General features: G+C 37.8%; 1 protein-coding gene and 2 long non-coding RNA genes across 4 annotated transcripts in view; 2 read left to right on the top strand and 1 right to left on the bottom strand.

Moving 5' to 3' along the window:
• Nucleotides 1-41: 41 nt before the first annotated feature.
• LOC144010910 (uncharacterized) lies at nt 42-1,413 on the top strand. The gene is made up of 3 exons (XR_013281385.1): nt 42-341; nt 786-1,016; nt 1,289-1,413. It is a non-coding gene; the product is annotated as an uncharacterized LOC144010910 (long non-coding RNA).
• Nucleotides 1,414-1,485: 72 nt separating this feature from the next.
• On the bottom strand, nt 1,486-3,063 carry LOC144010911 (uncharacterized). Its single transcript, XR_013281386.1, has 3 exons — nt 2,661-3,063; nt 2,205-2,291; nt 1,486-2,126 (listed from the first exon to the last, which is right to left on the bottom strand). It is a non-coding gene; the product is annotated as an uncharacterized LOC144010911 (long non-coding RNA).
• Nucleotides 3,064-3,352: 289 nt separating this feature from the next.
• The window catches only part of LOC144010396 (rho-associated protein kinase 2-like), a 35,754-nt gene continuing 26,119 nt past the window's right edge, over nt 3,353-12,987 (top strand). Inside the window, exons 1-4 of one of the 2 annotated variants that reach the window (XM_077510715.1) lie at nt 3,353-3,785; nt 8,953-9,034; nt 10,045-10,145; nt 12,064-12,201. In XM_077510715.1, coding sequence (XP_077366841.1) covers nt 3,690-3,785; nt 8,953-9,034; nt 10,045-10,145; nt 12,064-12,201 — 417 coding nt within the window. In that variant the 5' untranslated portion in view covers nt 3,353-3,689. The remainder of the gene's footprint in view (nt 3,786-8,952; nt 9,035-10,044; nt 10,146-12,063; nt 12,202-12,987) is intronic. The other variant, XM_077510716.1, reaches the window with a different exon arrangement.

Raw genomic sequence — 12,987 nt, 5'->3', positions numbered from 1 at the left:
GATAATGGATAGATGGATAAAGTTTTTTTTATGTGACACAATAGGTCGCTTGCACGTGTCGTCACTTCCGCCTCGGATTTCTCGTAGTCGCCATGCTGGGTGGCCTCCATTTACGTAGCGATTCGGTCTAACACGTATCTATCACGTTTGTTGTCTGCGTTTAAAATGGTACATTGTTGCTGCATCGTTGGCTGTTCGAACAAAGCCCAGGGGGGAAATGGTCGGCCTTTCTGCCGAATTCCGAAAATAATTAGGAACCAGGGCCTGGAGACAGAGGAGTGCGGACTCCGGAGGGAAGTCGTTACTTTGGGCTCGTGTGTGCAGCCATCACTTTGTGAGCGGTAAGCTTGTTTACCTTTATTTAATGCATGAGGATTAATAACGTTTCGACCGCCCATATATGGGCAAGTTGCTTATGTTTTGGATTCATGAGCAAGCAAGTTCGGTAGTACAAGCTGGCTAGCGGACGTTAGCCGAAAGCTAACATCGAACATTTTCACCCAAGTAGTGCCAGTGCAAAGTGTTTACTGCTGAAATTGGATTGATTAGTCTTGGGCTTTTAATGCCGATAACATGTTTTTTGGTGGCAAAATGTAAACTTGGAAAAAAGAGACAGAAGGGGGTGATGCAAGTAAACAGACCCCCGGTAGCCTACACATCATGCTAAAGAACTTATTCGGTAGCCTACACATCATGCTAAAGAACTTATTCACGGCCACCCTACTGCGGCAAAATAACCAGTCTTTCCATATTTTATTTGTTTATATATTTGTTTATTTTAACAGGTCGCCCTGAGCCCGTTTTTCTGTCCAATCATCCCGACTGAGCTCCAACATTAAAGTTGGGTCCCAAGTTACAACATCTATGTCTCAGCCCAGTCGGTGCCAAGATATGAACGTGCACAGGAGAGACAAGCAAAGAAAAGGCGACTTGAAGTGGCAGAGATTGTTGCAGTTATGCAGCCAGATGGCTCCAGTAACCTGTACCCTCAAGTCCTGCTGACATCATTGACTCTGGTATGCCACTCAGAATTCATTACATGATATATTGTATGCATGAGTGAATGTATGTGTTTGTTTGTGTGTGTACATGCACCTTATATTTTAGAGACATTTGGAAGTGTTTATAGAAATAAGTATTTGCCTGTAGCAATGTTCATACATTAAAAAATGCAACAAAATGTGTACATTTCTTTTACACTGACAAAAAAACTATACTACTGTACTATATTAAACCTATTACTGGTACCGTATTTTTTTGTGATCTTTTTTTATTATTATTTCTTTAGGGATCTCATGCCACACCGACTTGATTGCCAATGACATGATGGAAACGAAGGCGAGCATCAAAGCATTGGAGGAGGACAACATGCGACTGTTTGTTTGGAGCTAATAAAGGCAGCGATTATACAAATTCTATTGTTGGGTTTGTTTACAAAGCTATACATAAGACAAATGACAGGATTTGACTCAATGTGCAATATGGTCCCTCTTAAAGTAATGGCATAAATCTTTATTATTTCTAAAAGCACAAAAAAATGAAGTGAATAATGATTAGATGTAGTAATTTCAGGGATAAAATTGAACTGTTAATTAATGTAGTTTATTTTAGCACAGGTGCCTACCATCCTGAGATGACGGTATGATGTAATGTTGATGGGGTACGCAATGACTTTCATTATGCTATGTACAGAGGAAAAAGTTGCTCTCTTTTAAATTTGTTTAATGTAAGACAAGTACCAGTACTGTGTTACAGTTTTCCCAATAATCCTTGTTTCACACTTGTCACAAAACCACTGTCCTTTTGGCAGTCTAGATTGGCACACTTCAAGTGATATCATTTGATTTTACAATCTGCTGCAGCACAAAAAACTACTTTATTCCGCATCTTTGAAGTACATGAGCAAGTGGTAGGTGACAGCGGCTGAGCAGGAACACTGGAAGTCCACTGCTGATCTAGTAAATGCTCTCCCGAGCAGTTCAGGTAAGGAGGGGATTTTGGGAAAAAAAAACTCTGGCTTTTCCAACTGGCCAAAACGAGCGATCTGGGTGGACTCGCTCAATCACACTTTGTCCACACCACAAAGTCGCAGAAGTCCGTCCAGTTAAACTCATCTGTGCCTGAATCTGAAAATATTACAAACATTGTAATGAAAATATGAAACATAGAATTAAATAAACTACAAAAAGTAAAGCCATACATACCTGGTAATAATATTGGTGTTGTCGTGACAAGTGATGGGAATTGTTGCCATCTGACACCAGACAGAAATTGGGTGTTGTGACAGCCTCCTTAACCGTGAGATCATAAGAAAAGCTGTCAGTATGCTCAGTAGTTACCATGAACACGTTTTATTGTACTGGAAACTGAAACTAAAAATACGTCCTCTGAGAGTGGTTAACCTTAACCATTTAGAATAAGTTGATTGAGTAACATGTAACTAGTGAAAGGGTAGCATTAAATTTAATTAAGCCACGGGGAGGCTGTGCATAGTTACTTTTTATTCTTATACGCTCTGCCATATTTGCCTGTTATAAAATTGTTAGAAAAACCACATCAGGTAAACCTAGCTGTGCATGTAAACACAATGATAACAGGAAGCCTGAGAACAAATCAACATTTTTGTGTGCAGAATTACCAACACCATGTGGTTTACTTACGTGCAACAGCAACAGTTTCTTCTGATGCGATGTTAAAGTTTACACTCTGTATCCACCCGCTTACAAAATAATTGTAAGCCTCCAGGGATTTGTTGGCGTGTTATGGAGCATGTTGTCAACACGAGGTAGGGAAAGATGTCCAGAGATGTCACATTTGGCCAGCAAGCTTTCTCCATCAAAAAAAAAATCACCCTTGGTCAGGACGTAATTAGGATCAATCCCGCCACACAGAGACACCTTCTGCCTGTATCGTTGTTTTTGATCTTCCGGTAAATCGTGAAAATACTGCGAAAATTACATCAGGTTGATAAGCTCTACCGTGTAACTCGCGAGTGTACCTTGTGAACCGGCGGACACCCAATATGGCGCCCGAAGAAAAAATTCCCATGATGCATTACGATGTGCAAGCGACCTATACGTCATTTACATACCAGCTGTTTGGACCATCATTCACTGACATAAAGACAGGCAGTCACACCCATAGACGAACAAAGGCAAAAAAAGAAGGTAAAAAAAAAAGCCCCAACTCGCTTGCGTTTTCCTTTCAGTCCAGTTTGAAAGAAAGAAAGAAGGAAAGAAAAAAAAAAGAGAGAAAAAAACGGTGGTGTGCTTTTAATTTGGTAGTCCTTACCGGAAGTGTCATGTCGCAATTCAGCGAACGGCGGCGTGCGTCTCTCGCGTTGGGCGAGCTGAACTCGGATCAGTTTTACTGGGCTTTCACCTGGGACAAGACGCGGGCTCACCTGAGCAGAGCAAAGCCCGCCTGGCGTCGGCCTCGAAGGGACTACTGGGCCGGCTCACCTGCCCGCGGACGCTTTTAATGAAGAAGGAACGACACCATTCCAGAACCTTGTCCACGGATAATTCATTAACCTGGGTAACTTTTAACGAACACTTGCCGGAGTGCTGGCACAAGGAGCCTTTGCCAGTCGTGAGTAGTCGAGCCAAGATACTCCAGCAGGGGGGAAAAAGCTCACACTTCCGGTGTGTTTTTATTTAATTTATGATATCTGAAGAGGAACATTAAGCATGCTCGGGGCGGAGAGCAGACTAGAGAGCCGGCTGAATAAGCTGGAGGTCCTCATGAGGAATCCGGAGTCGGTGTTAAACTTGGGAACACTGCTGGTGAGTTAAAAATAAATAATATGCAATATACTCAGGCAAGAAGCGAAAACATGACGTCACACTGTCGCGTCATTAATAGCCGCAGGTTAGACTAGCTCATTTGACACCTGTACACGCAAACACTCACGGGACAGGTTATTTAGATCCAAATCCACATTCAAGGCTCTTAATATGTTTGTAATTTAGTATCCACAGCACAGTGACCTAGTGGTTAGCACGTCTCCCTCATAGTTCTGGGTTTGAATCTCAGCTTCCTTCCTGTGTGGAGTTTCCGGCTCTGCTCCTATATTCCAAAAACAGGCATGTTCAGTTCTTTGAAGACTAAAATGTCCATAGGTGTGAAGGTTTTTTTTTTGTATACAGTATGTGCCTGTGATTGACTGGTGACCAGTCCAGGGTCCCCCCCAAATATCAAATTGCTTCAGCTTACCCACAAAACTCATTAGGACAAACACACAACAGAAATTGGATGAATAAGAATCTATGGGCTACCTTTGAATCTCTCCTGTTGTGATGTGCCAATACAAAGTTCACTTGCCAACTGTTGCTTATTTTATCAGGAATACAGGAGCAGTTTAACCCCTTTTCATACCTGTTTTTTTCCATTCACACTCAGCCAGCATAAAATGGACTCCATTGTTAAGCATCTAAAACAAGTATGGATGACAGTTACAGTCACATATTTTAATGTTTGCTCAATGAAGAATGTTTCCTCAAACGCTGAATCGTTTGTCACTCTAAATGACATAATGCAATGGCAATTTAAGAAAATAACACTGCACGTTTGCCACTGGGCCTGCTTTAACTTTTTAAGCGTCCAGCCAGATAGGCACAGAAATGTCTGCTAAGCTAGCTAACTGCCGTGGGCACCTCCCATGCAGGAAGAGTGAGGTCACGTCCTGGAATTGAGGTGGCGATAACCCGCGGTGACCTAACGTCGTCCCCTTCCCGTTTGTTCACAAACACAAGCGGTTTTGATGTTGTTATCATCGGGAGAGTAAATACCACTGAAAAGTTGACATCTCGAAAGTTTCGGCAGGTGTCGTGACTGCAGTGTTTGCAGTTTTTGTGTGCTTATCATTGAATGGTCACAATGAATGGTCACGCTTCAGAGGCATACTTTGTGTTGCTCAGTTCTCAATAGTCTATTGTTATTATATTAATAATCATTAATAGGAGAGTTTTTCTTAATACAGGAATCCCCCAACAAGTACTGAACAGTAGAAACATTTAGTCTAAAGTGAAAAAACACCTCAATGGAATTCAAAGGAAATACCAATGATTCTGAACACTGCAAAGTTTTCCGCTTTTACCACATAGAAATTAATGTAATTTATTTGTTTACTTTTGTAGTTAGCCATTATAGAGAACTGGTAGCTTAACCCATTCACTGCCATTGACGTGTATATCCGTCAATGGCAGTGAATGAGTTAAAATGTCATCCATTTCGAACGTTCCAGTAAGACATTTTGCTCTCACCTTATCTGACAGTTTGAATGAGCACCTTGCACACCGGTGCCAAAGTGCTGAGTGAATTTCGCCTTTTGAGGGCTGACAAATGAATTGTTCAAAGCTCAGTCTTGTTTTAAAGCCGCTTCGCTTTATTCCAAAATCAATCCAGTCATTGCCGGACTTTCTTGGCAAATGAATTCCATCGGAGGGTTACAAAGAGCAGCTGGCAACATCAAAAGAAAGAAAACTGCTCTCTTGTGTTTCCTCTTGCATACTAGAGAGGAAATCAGCCAATGCGGCTCCTTAAGTCAATCCCGTTCCATTGACATGTATATACGTCAATGGCAGTAAATGAGTTAAACTAAAATAAAGTCAAAACTATTCACGCTTTGAAGACACCGGACAGTTTGTGCAGCATTTACATTCCACCTAGTAGCATTTATAGCTATTGATTTATTCGAACAATGCACTGGCAATTTTTGGAATTGATAAAAAAAAAAAAAAACACTCAAGTACGAGGACGCTGCTGTCTGTGTAAAAAAAAAAATAGCCATTACTACTTTCCTATTAGCTATTTTGTTACATTTAGGATTCAGTAATTAAAAACAAAACAAAACACTTTTTTTTTTTTTTTTTTTTACCTTGAACTGAGCACGTCCTGTACCTAAAGTTGTGGGCTGGATCTTTCTTTGCGTCATCTTGAGAAGTTTACCACCCTGGTTTCTCTAGTGTCCAGCTCACAAGGAGCCTCACCAGCCTGGTGGACCACTACTGGAAACTTATATCACTCACGCCGGCTACTATCTGCTAGCCAATGTTAGCATGTCCTTAGCTAACATAGCATAGCACTCCTGAGTAATAAGAATAATCTAAATTGTTACCATTATTATTGTTGCTGGAGTTAATTTGCTGCATTTTTGTCTATTGATAAGCAGCCTGAGAATACACCGTTGTGGTTATATACCTTTTATTTGATAGCTTAGCAGCAAGATCTTTATTTTTATCTTTGTCCATAATTTGCATTTCCTGTTTTTAGGTCAGCATCGACTTCCTGTTTGCCATTAACCTTCTGCTGTTGTCTAACTTTTTTTTCCTCTCCATTTAACTCGCTATTATCCTTAAATTCCTGACTTTCTGAGGTGAAATAAAATGGTTTCATTATTGAAATAGTTTCTGCAAAGTGCAAAGCATCTCCTTTTGACTGAGCCAAACTTGATTAACATTTTTCTGAGGACGCGCTTACCCGATCATGTTGAGATTTGTTCAGATTCCAGAAACAACCATCACAAGGAGTTAACTCTAATTGTCAAATTGGGGGTTTTATATAGTAGGCTAAACACACAAAATAACCCAAGACTTGGAAGGCACTTGTTAATAGAATTATAGAATGAAGCACACCTAGCACTTCTTCCTACTCCCTTGAACATATACATAGATATTTATTGGATGTTTCTTTTATTTTATTTTATTTTATTTTTTTTACTTTTAACTTTGTGTTTATATAATTATACGTGTATATGTGCATATGTTCAATAAACTTCAAACTTCAAACTTCAAACTTCAAACTTCAAACTTATGTAGGGGTGTTAAAAAAAATCGATTCGGCGATATATCGCGATACTACATCGCGCGATTCTCGAATCGATTCAATAAAAAAATTTTTTGTTTTTTTTGTTGTTTTTGTTTTGTTTTTTTTGTTGTTGTTTTTTTTAGCTCAGAATTGTTCATTCGGTAGTCTTACCGATTCAACGTCTTATCATCATTGCCTTTTTTTTTTTTTTTTTTTGTGTGTGTGAATCGATTTTTAAACTTCCATTTTTAATGGAAAAATATTCAACAAAACGTCTGACTTCGGGTTAGGATTCACACCTTAAGCATGGAAGAATGTTATATGAACGGAACATTAAGCCTTAATATTTTATTTTAATGCTGTTCAAACATGAAACAGATTACAACCTCTATAAGACTGAAATTTCAGATAAATAAATAATACATTTTCATATAAATCTTACACTCTACAAGCTTACTGATTAGTATTTTCTAAATTTGAATGAAAAAAAATCGCAACAATCGACTTATAAATTCGTATCGGGATTAATCGGTATCGAATCGAATCGTGACCTGTGAATCGTGATACGAATCGAATCGTCAGGTACTAGGCAATTCACACCCCTACAGTTATGACAGTTTTATCAACCTTATGCAGCTATCTACTAAAAATGTTTCAGTAGAAATGATATGGCAGCTCTATTACACATTAAATAGCGTGCTAAAAAATTGGTGTCCTTTCTTGGGTCAGCTGTCATGTACTAGTTTTCAGTATAAGTATAATACATAATACAGTACCTGTTTTATAGTAATTTATACTTATTCATATGTACCTGTGGATGAAATAGTGAAGCATTGGAGAGTCACTGAAATGCATGAGTAAGGCCACACTCTATTTATTTCTCTAAATACTTGAAAACACTTTTAAAATGAATCCTGAATGCGAATGAATTATATTAACTCATTCACTCCCAGCCATTTTCACAGAAGCAATCCCGTTCGCTCCCGGCTGTTTTACTGGATTTTGACTGATTTTGCAAGGCCCACAGAATATTATGTTCTATTGCTATAAAAGCATCAAAAGAAAGATTAAAGTCTCTTCTTTCATCAGGGAAAAAAAGTATGATTCTGTCTGTTTCCGTTTTGCAGCAATTAGCATTAGAAGAGGGCTAAGTTTCATCAGTTTTCACAAATCTATTTAAAATTCTAAGTAATTTAGCTTTTTTTTTCTAGATGGCCCTGGTTGATCTCCTTTGCTCTGCTGCCACCTGCTGGCCGTTCGTGTAATAACTACCATTCCTGCAACCGTTCTTTGCAGATGAGAGGCTGCATCAAAGCCTTCTGTATGCTCTAGCATAAAAAAACGTATAAATACGTCTTTGGGACACTTACAACATAAAAAAAACGTATTTACACGTTATTGGGAAAAAATTAGTTAATTGACAAAGACTAAAACAAAAGGCATTTTCACTATAGTTGGTTTTAAACGCAATTATGTAGTTTCAGTTTTAGTTATTTTTTTTAAAAGCATTTTCGTTTTGATTTTATTTCGTTAATGGATGTTTGTTTTTTTTCTCAGTTTTTTGTTTTAGTTTTCATTGACTATAATAACTTTAGTATAAAAATACGTCAGCCTTGATGGTTTGTTCCATCTATTTTAGTAACGTCATTGCAGCGAAATGTATACACGTGTATGTGCTGTGTGCGTAACGGCAGCGTCAGTCCCAAGTCATAAGCTGTTTGTCCCACAATAAATAGCATGTGAGCCTGGTTTATTTCCACCCGTCTGCAGTGGGGGAAGATCTCTCTCCTCACTGCTGCTATTTAAAGGCGCAGAATTGTTCCGGTTGCCCCCCTGCCCACCCAGGCACATGTCCACTGACAAACGGGCCGAGAAGATGCACCGCACCGCCGCGGCGTTTTGATTCCATGCTGAAACCTGATGCACCCGATGACACTAGTGAGGCCACAGCGTTGTGCCCCTGTCCATCCGTCTGTCCTGTTGTGTTGACCAAATGAAACATGAATCAATAACATGGATGGATGGACAATTTGCAAATATTTTAATTAAAAAAAAACTTTCCAAAGAAGTAGCTTTGTTAGCGCTCCATTTCGTGCTATAACTTTCCATATTTACAGTATGTAATGAGTTTTCTTTTTCTTCCAGGATTCCATAAATGCCTTGGCTCACGATTTGAACTACCCCGCTCTGCGCAAGAACAAGAACATCGAAACATTTCTCAGCCGATGTAAGTGCTGCTGTGTGGAACGGGACCCTCATGTAACATAATAACTATTTCGCAACATTTACGGAGCAAAGGCACGTAATTTTACATTCGGGGAAAAAAATAACATGACACACTACCAAACAAAAAAAAAGCCCCAGAAAGTGGATACGCATAAAACTTCTGTCATAAAGTTGACATGCATATATACTAGGGATGTCAGGATAAGGGCAATATCGTGATATCGCGATATTAAAACTGCCACAATATCGTCGTTGTCATGTTCACAATATTTAAAAGGAACACATCTGTTAAAAAAAAGTCAGGTTGATTTCCATTTGTGCAGTTCTAGCACCCTCTAGTGGCTAGTTTATTAGTGCAATTTAATTTTCATTAGGGATGTTTTGGCCTTCTATGTTTAAAATCTATGCTAATTGTCAGATGAAGGGGAACCGAATTTGCTTGTGAAGCGATCAATGTGTGCTTGCATTAGCAAGTAAGTGCCTCAATATCATTATTAGAGATTGTAGGTGGTTTATATGCATTGCTGTTATGTACAAAAGCACAATATTGTGCTTTTTTTTAGTATGAGCTCTCTTTTTACAATCTTTTTTTAAATATCGCCAATGCCCCCACAATATCGTGATAATTATCGTATCGTGACCTTCATATCGTGATAATATCGTATCGTGATGTTTGGATGTCGTTACACCCCTAATATATACACTATACGTCATTGACATAGATAGTTGAACAAAGATGCATTATTTGAAGTAAGTGAATAATAAATTGGGAATAACCATCATAATGGATAATCACTCTCATGTTATATACTGTATTATATGAAAGCCTTATAAAGCAACTTTATATTTTGGCTTCCAAAAAGATTGGATGATTAAACTATCACCAGACTTACAGAGTTGCTTGAGTTTCCCCATTAACTCTGCTAGAAAATGTATGATGGAGGTCGGACAACGGATTGAAGTTTGACCTGCCTGTTGCCGCGGCAACGTGCCCCATCGCTCTCTCCGCAGATGAAAAGGCGGTGAGCCAGCTGCGCGAGCTGCAGGTCAAGCTCGAAGACTTTGAGAAGGTGAAGCTGATCGGAAGAGGAGCTTATGGAGAAGTGCAGCTGGTGAGAGCCCGTTATGAACTCGATGTGCTGTACATCAGCCAGCCGCTTTGTTAGGTACACCTGCAAAATCTGCCGAAGTCTGCTTTATATTATTATTATATTATGTTATTATTATTATTTTTATTATATATATAGTCCCTCTCCTGCGCGTCCCTATGTATCTCTTTAAAAAAAGAAAGAAAGAAAAGAAAAAGAATAAATTCATATTTTTTTCATATATTTACATAAAATATTCTCTAAATGAATTAATGTTTTAGATTTTTTTAAATAGTCAAAATTTGTAAGTTGTCAGAAAAAAGAGATAAAAGGTAGATGAAATTTTTTTTTTAAATGTACCTAAAATGTCCAAAAAGGAAGAGGAAAAGCAGAAAGTTATCATAAAATGTCCATGAAATTTTCAAAAATGCCAGAGAATTTAATAAAACAAGGCAGAAAAAAAAATTCAAAAAGTAACTATAATATGTTCAAAATGGCAAAAGAAGAAATTCCAAAAATTACCGTAAAAAGTAAAAAAAAATTGCACCAAGAAACTTCAAAAATGTATTTTAAAAAAAAGACAGAAAATGTTTAAAAATTTGCCATAAAATGTCCAAAACTAAAGAAAAAAATCCTAAAAAATTGCCATAAGATGCCAAAAAAAATAATTGCCAAAAATGTCAGAAAAAAGGCAGTCTCAAAACGTATGAAAACAAAATCTGAAAAAAGAAATCCTCCAACCAAAAAAAAAAAAAAAAAAAACAACTGAAGATGAATGGGAAGAAGTAAATGAATCTCAAAGTACTGGAAGCTGCACATTTTTCTGTTACGGTGCAGCTCTAATTACATCTTGGGCCCTCATTACATAATAATTAACTTTAATTAATATTATTTGTTCATCACAATGTTTGCGGCTCCAGACAGATTTATGAACGACATTTATTTCAACCTTAAATGGCTCTTTTAACAGTAAAGGTTGCTAACCATTGGTTTAAAAAAATGTTGGGTTACTTACTGTGTTTAGCTAAATGAGAGAAGCAATATATAGAAAACAATTCCACATTTCAAACTATTATAATTATAAACATTGTTAGTAGGACTTGGTGACATGGCCTTACAATAAAATTTTACTTTTTTTTTTTTTTTGCATAGATTTCCCCCCCCCTTCGCTTAATAGAAAAAGTATTTTTCAAAACGACTTGATACCAAACAGGCTTTGAAATGTTTTTTTTCCCACCCAGCATTTAACTGCATCAATTTTCAGAAATAATATAATGGATATACAAGTTGTTTTATTGACAGATAAATATTAGAAAAATGTCACAGCTGTCAAAATGAAAGTATTCAAAAACACTTCAGGATATTGACAGTTTAAGTGGTCCATATGTCTGTTGTCGAAGATTTAAACACCGTCTGTCTCATGCTCTTTTCGCATGTAAATGGATACAGATGAGGCAAAGCGACCTCTGCAAAATATTTTCGGCTTAGCACAAGCACATATTTTGGGTCAAAAGGTTGCAACATCAATAAATCACCGCTTTTGCAACATAAAAATGGGAAAAAAAAAAAAATCAACAAGATTCACTCCGTGATTGCCTTCCACTTGTGTTCTCTATTTCTTAAAGGGAATTTAACCACCTTGTTTAGTTGAAACAAATAAATACTCAAGAGGTCAGAGGCAAAAGCTCACAAGACTTTGGTGTGTGCTGAGAGTTTTGTGCTACAAGCCTGTCTGGACAGGAGCAGTGTGCGGGACAACATAGTGATGGAGGGGGGTTGGTTTGCTGGAGTTGAACAACATGTGCAAGCATGTCCTTCTCCAGGCGTGTGCCTTTAATTACAGCCTCATGCATCTTCAATAATCCCAATCATTGTGACACTGTGATATTCTTGTTGTTCGCATGTAGCAAACGCTGTATTTATGCCAATTTCCATGCCGTAGGTGCGACACAAGGCCTCTCGGAAGGTTTACGCCATGAAGAAGCTCAACAAGTTTGAGATGATCAAGCGATCCGACTCGGCGTTCTTCTGGGAGGAGAGGCACATCATGGCCTTTTCCAACAGTCCCTGGGTCATCCAGGTGTGTGCATGTAGCTGCTTTTGTTACACCTTCTGAACACTTGAGGTGATAAACAGGAGTGGATTGAACAGGATTAATTAAGGGAAAACAAAATGTCTGCCACAAGGATGCAATGTATCATTTACATGACAGAGAAATGTTTTTTTAAAAATAGTATATAGCTACAGTATATAGTAATTTCTTAAAGCTTTTTAAAAATATACCGTATAAAAAAATGATGAATTTAAAATTTATAATGATAAACACAGCCAGTTATAGTCATAATACATTTTACACAGTACATTCTGTAGAGTCAATTTTACTCTAGTTTATTTGGTCCCACTCTAAAAAGAGTAAAATTTACACTTGGAAGAGAGTAAAATAAAATAAAAAATGAATTTAAAAGTCACACAACTTCAGATTGGGAGACAGACAATCTATTCCCTGAGTCATGCAGTGTGTGTTAGTATATCGCTCATGTCATCTGGAATTTTCATAACTGCAAGAGAGTTTTTCGTCTCCTTTTGGATATTAGCAAACAGTAGCAAAATCCAATTTCACACGAAGAATCAAAAGAGGAGCAATCTGTCATAAGATGAACATTTTTAAGTTCATTTGCATAAACAAATTTATTAGTATCAGATTTTATTTTATTTTTTTAGTATAAGCCTCGTTAGTACACGCTGCAGGCCGCTTAAAAATTGGTAATGGGCCAGAAATGGCCTCGGCCACAGTTTGGACATCACTGGCTTAGCCTAACATTTAAAACTTGTTTTGGATTGTTCCACTAAGAAAAAAAATGTGTGA

This window comes from Festucalex cinctus, chromosome 21 (genome assembly GCF_051991245.1).
Source record: "Festucalex cinctus isolate MCC-2025b chromosome 21, RoL_Fcin_1.0, whole genome shotgun sequence".
In the NCBI taxonomy this organism is placed as follows: Eukaryota; Metazoa; Chordata; class Actinopteri; order Syngnathiformes; family Syngnathidae; genus Festucalex; species Festucalex cinctus.
This window is presented reverse-complemented; position numbering and strand designations above follow the sequence as displayed.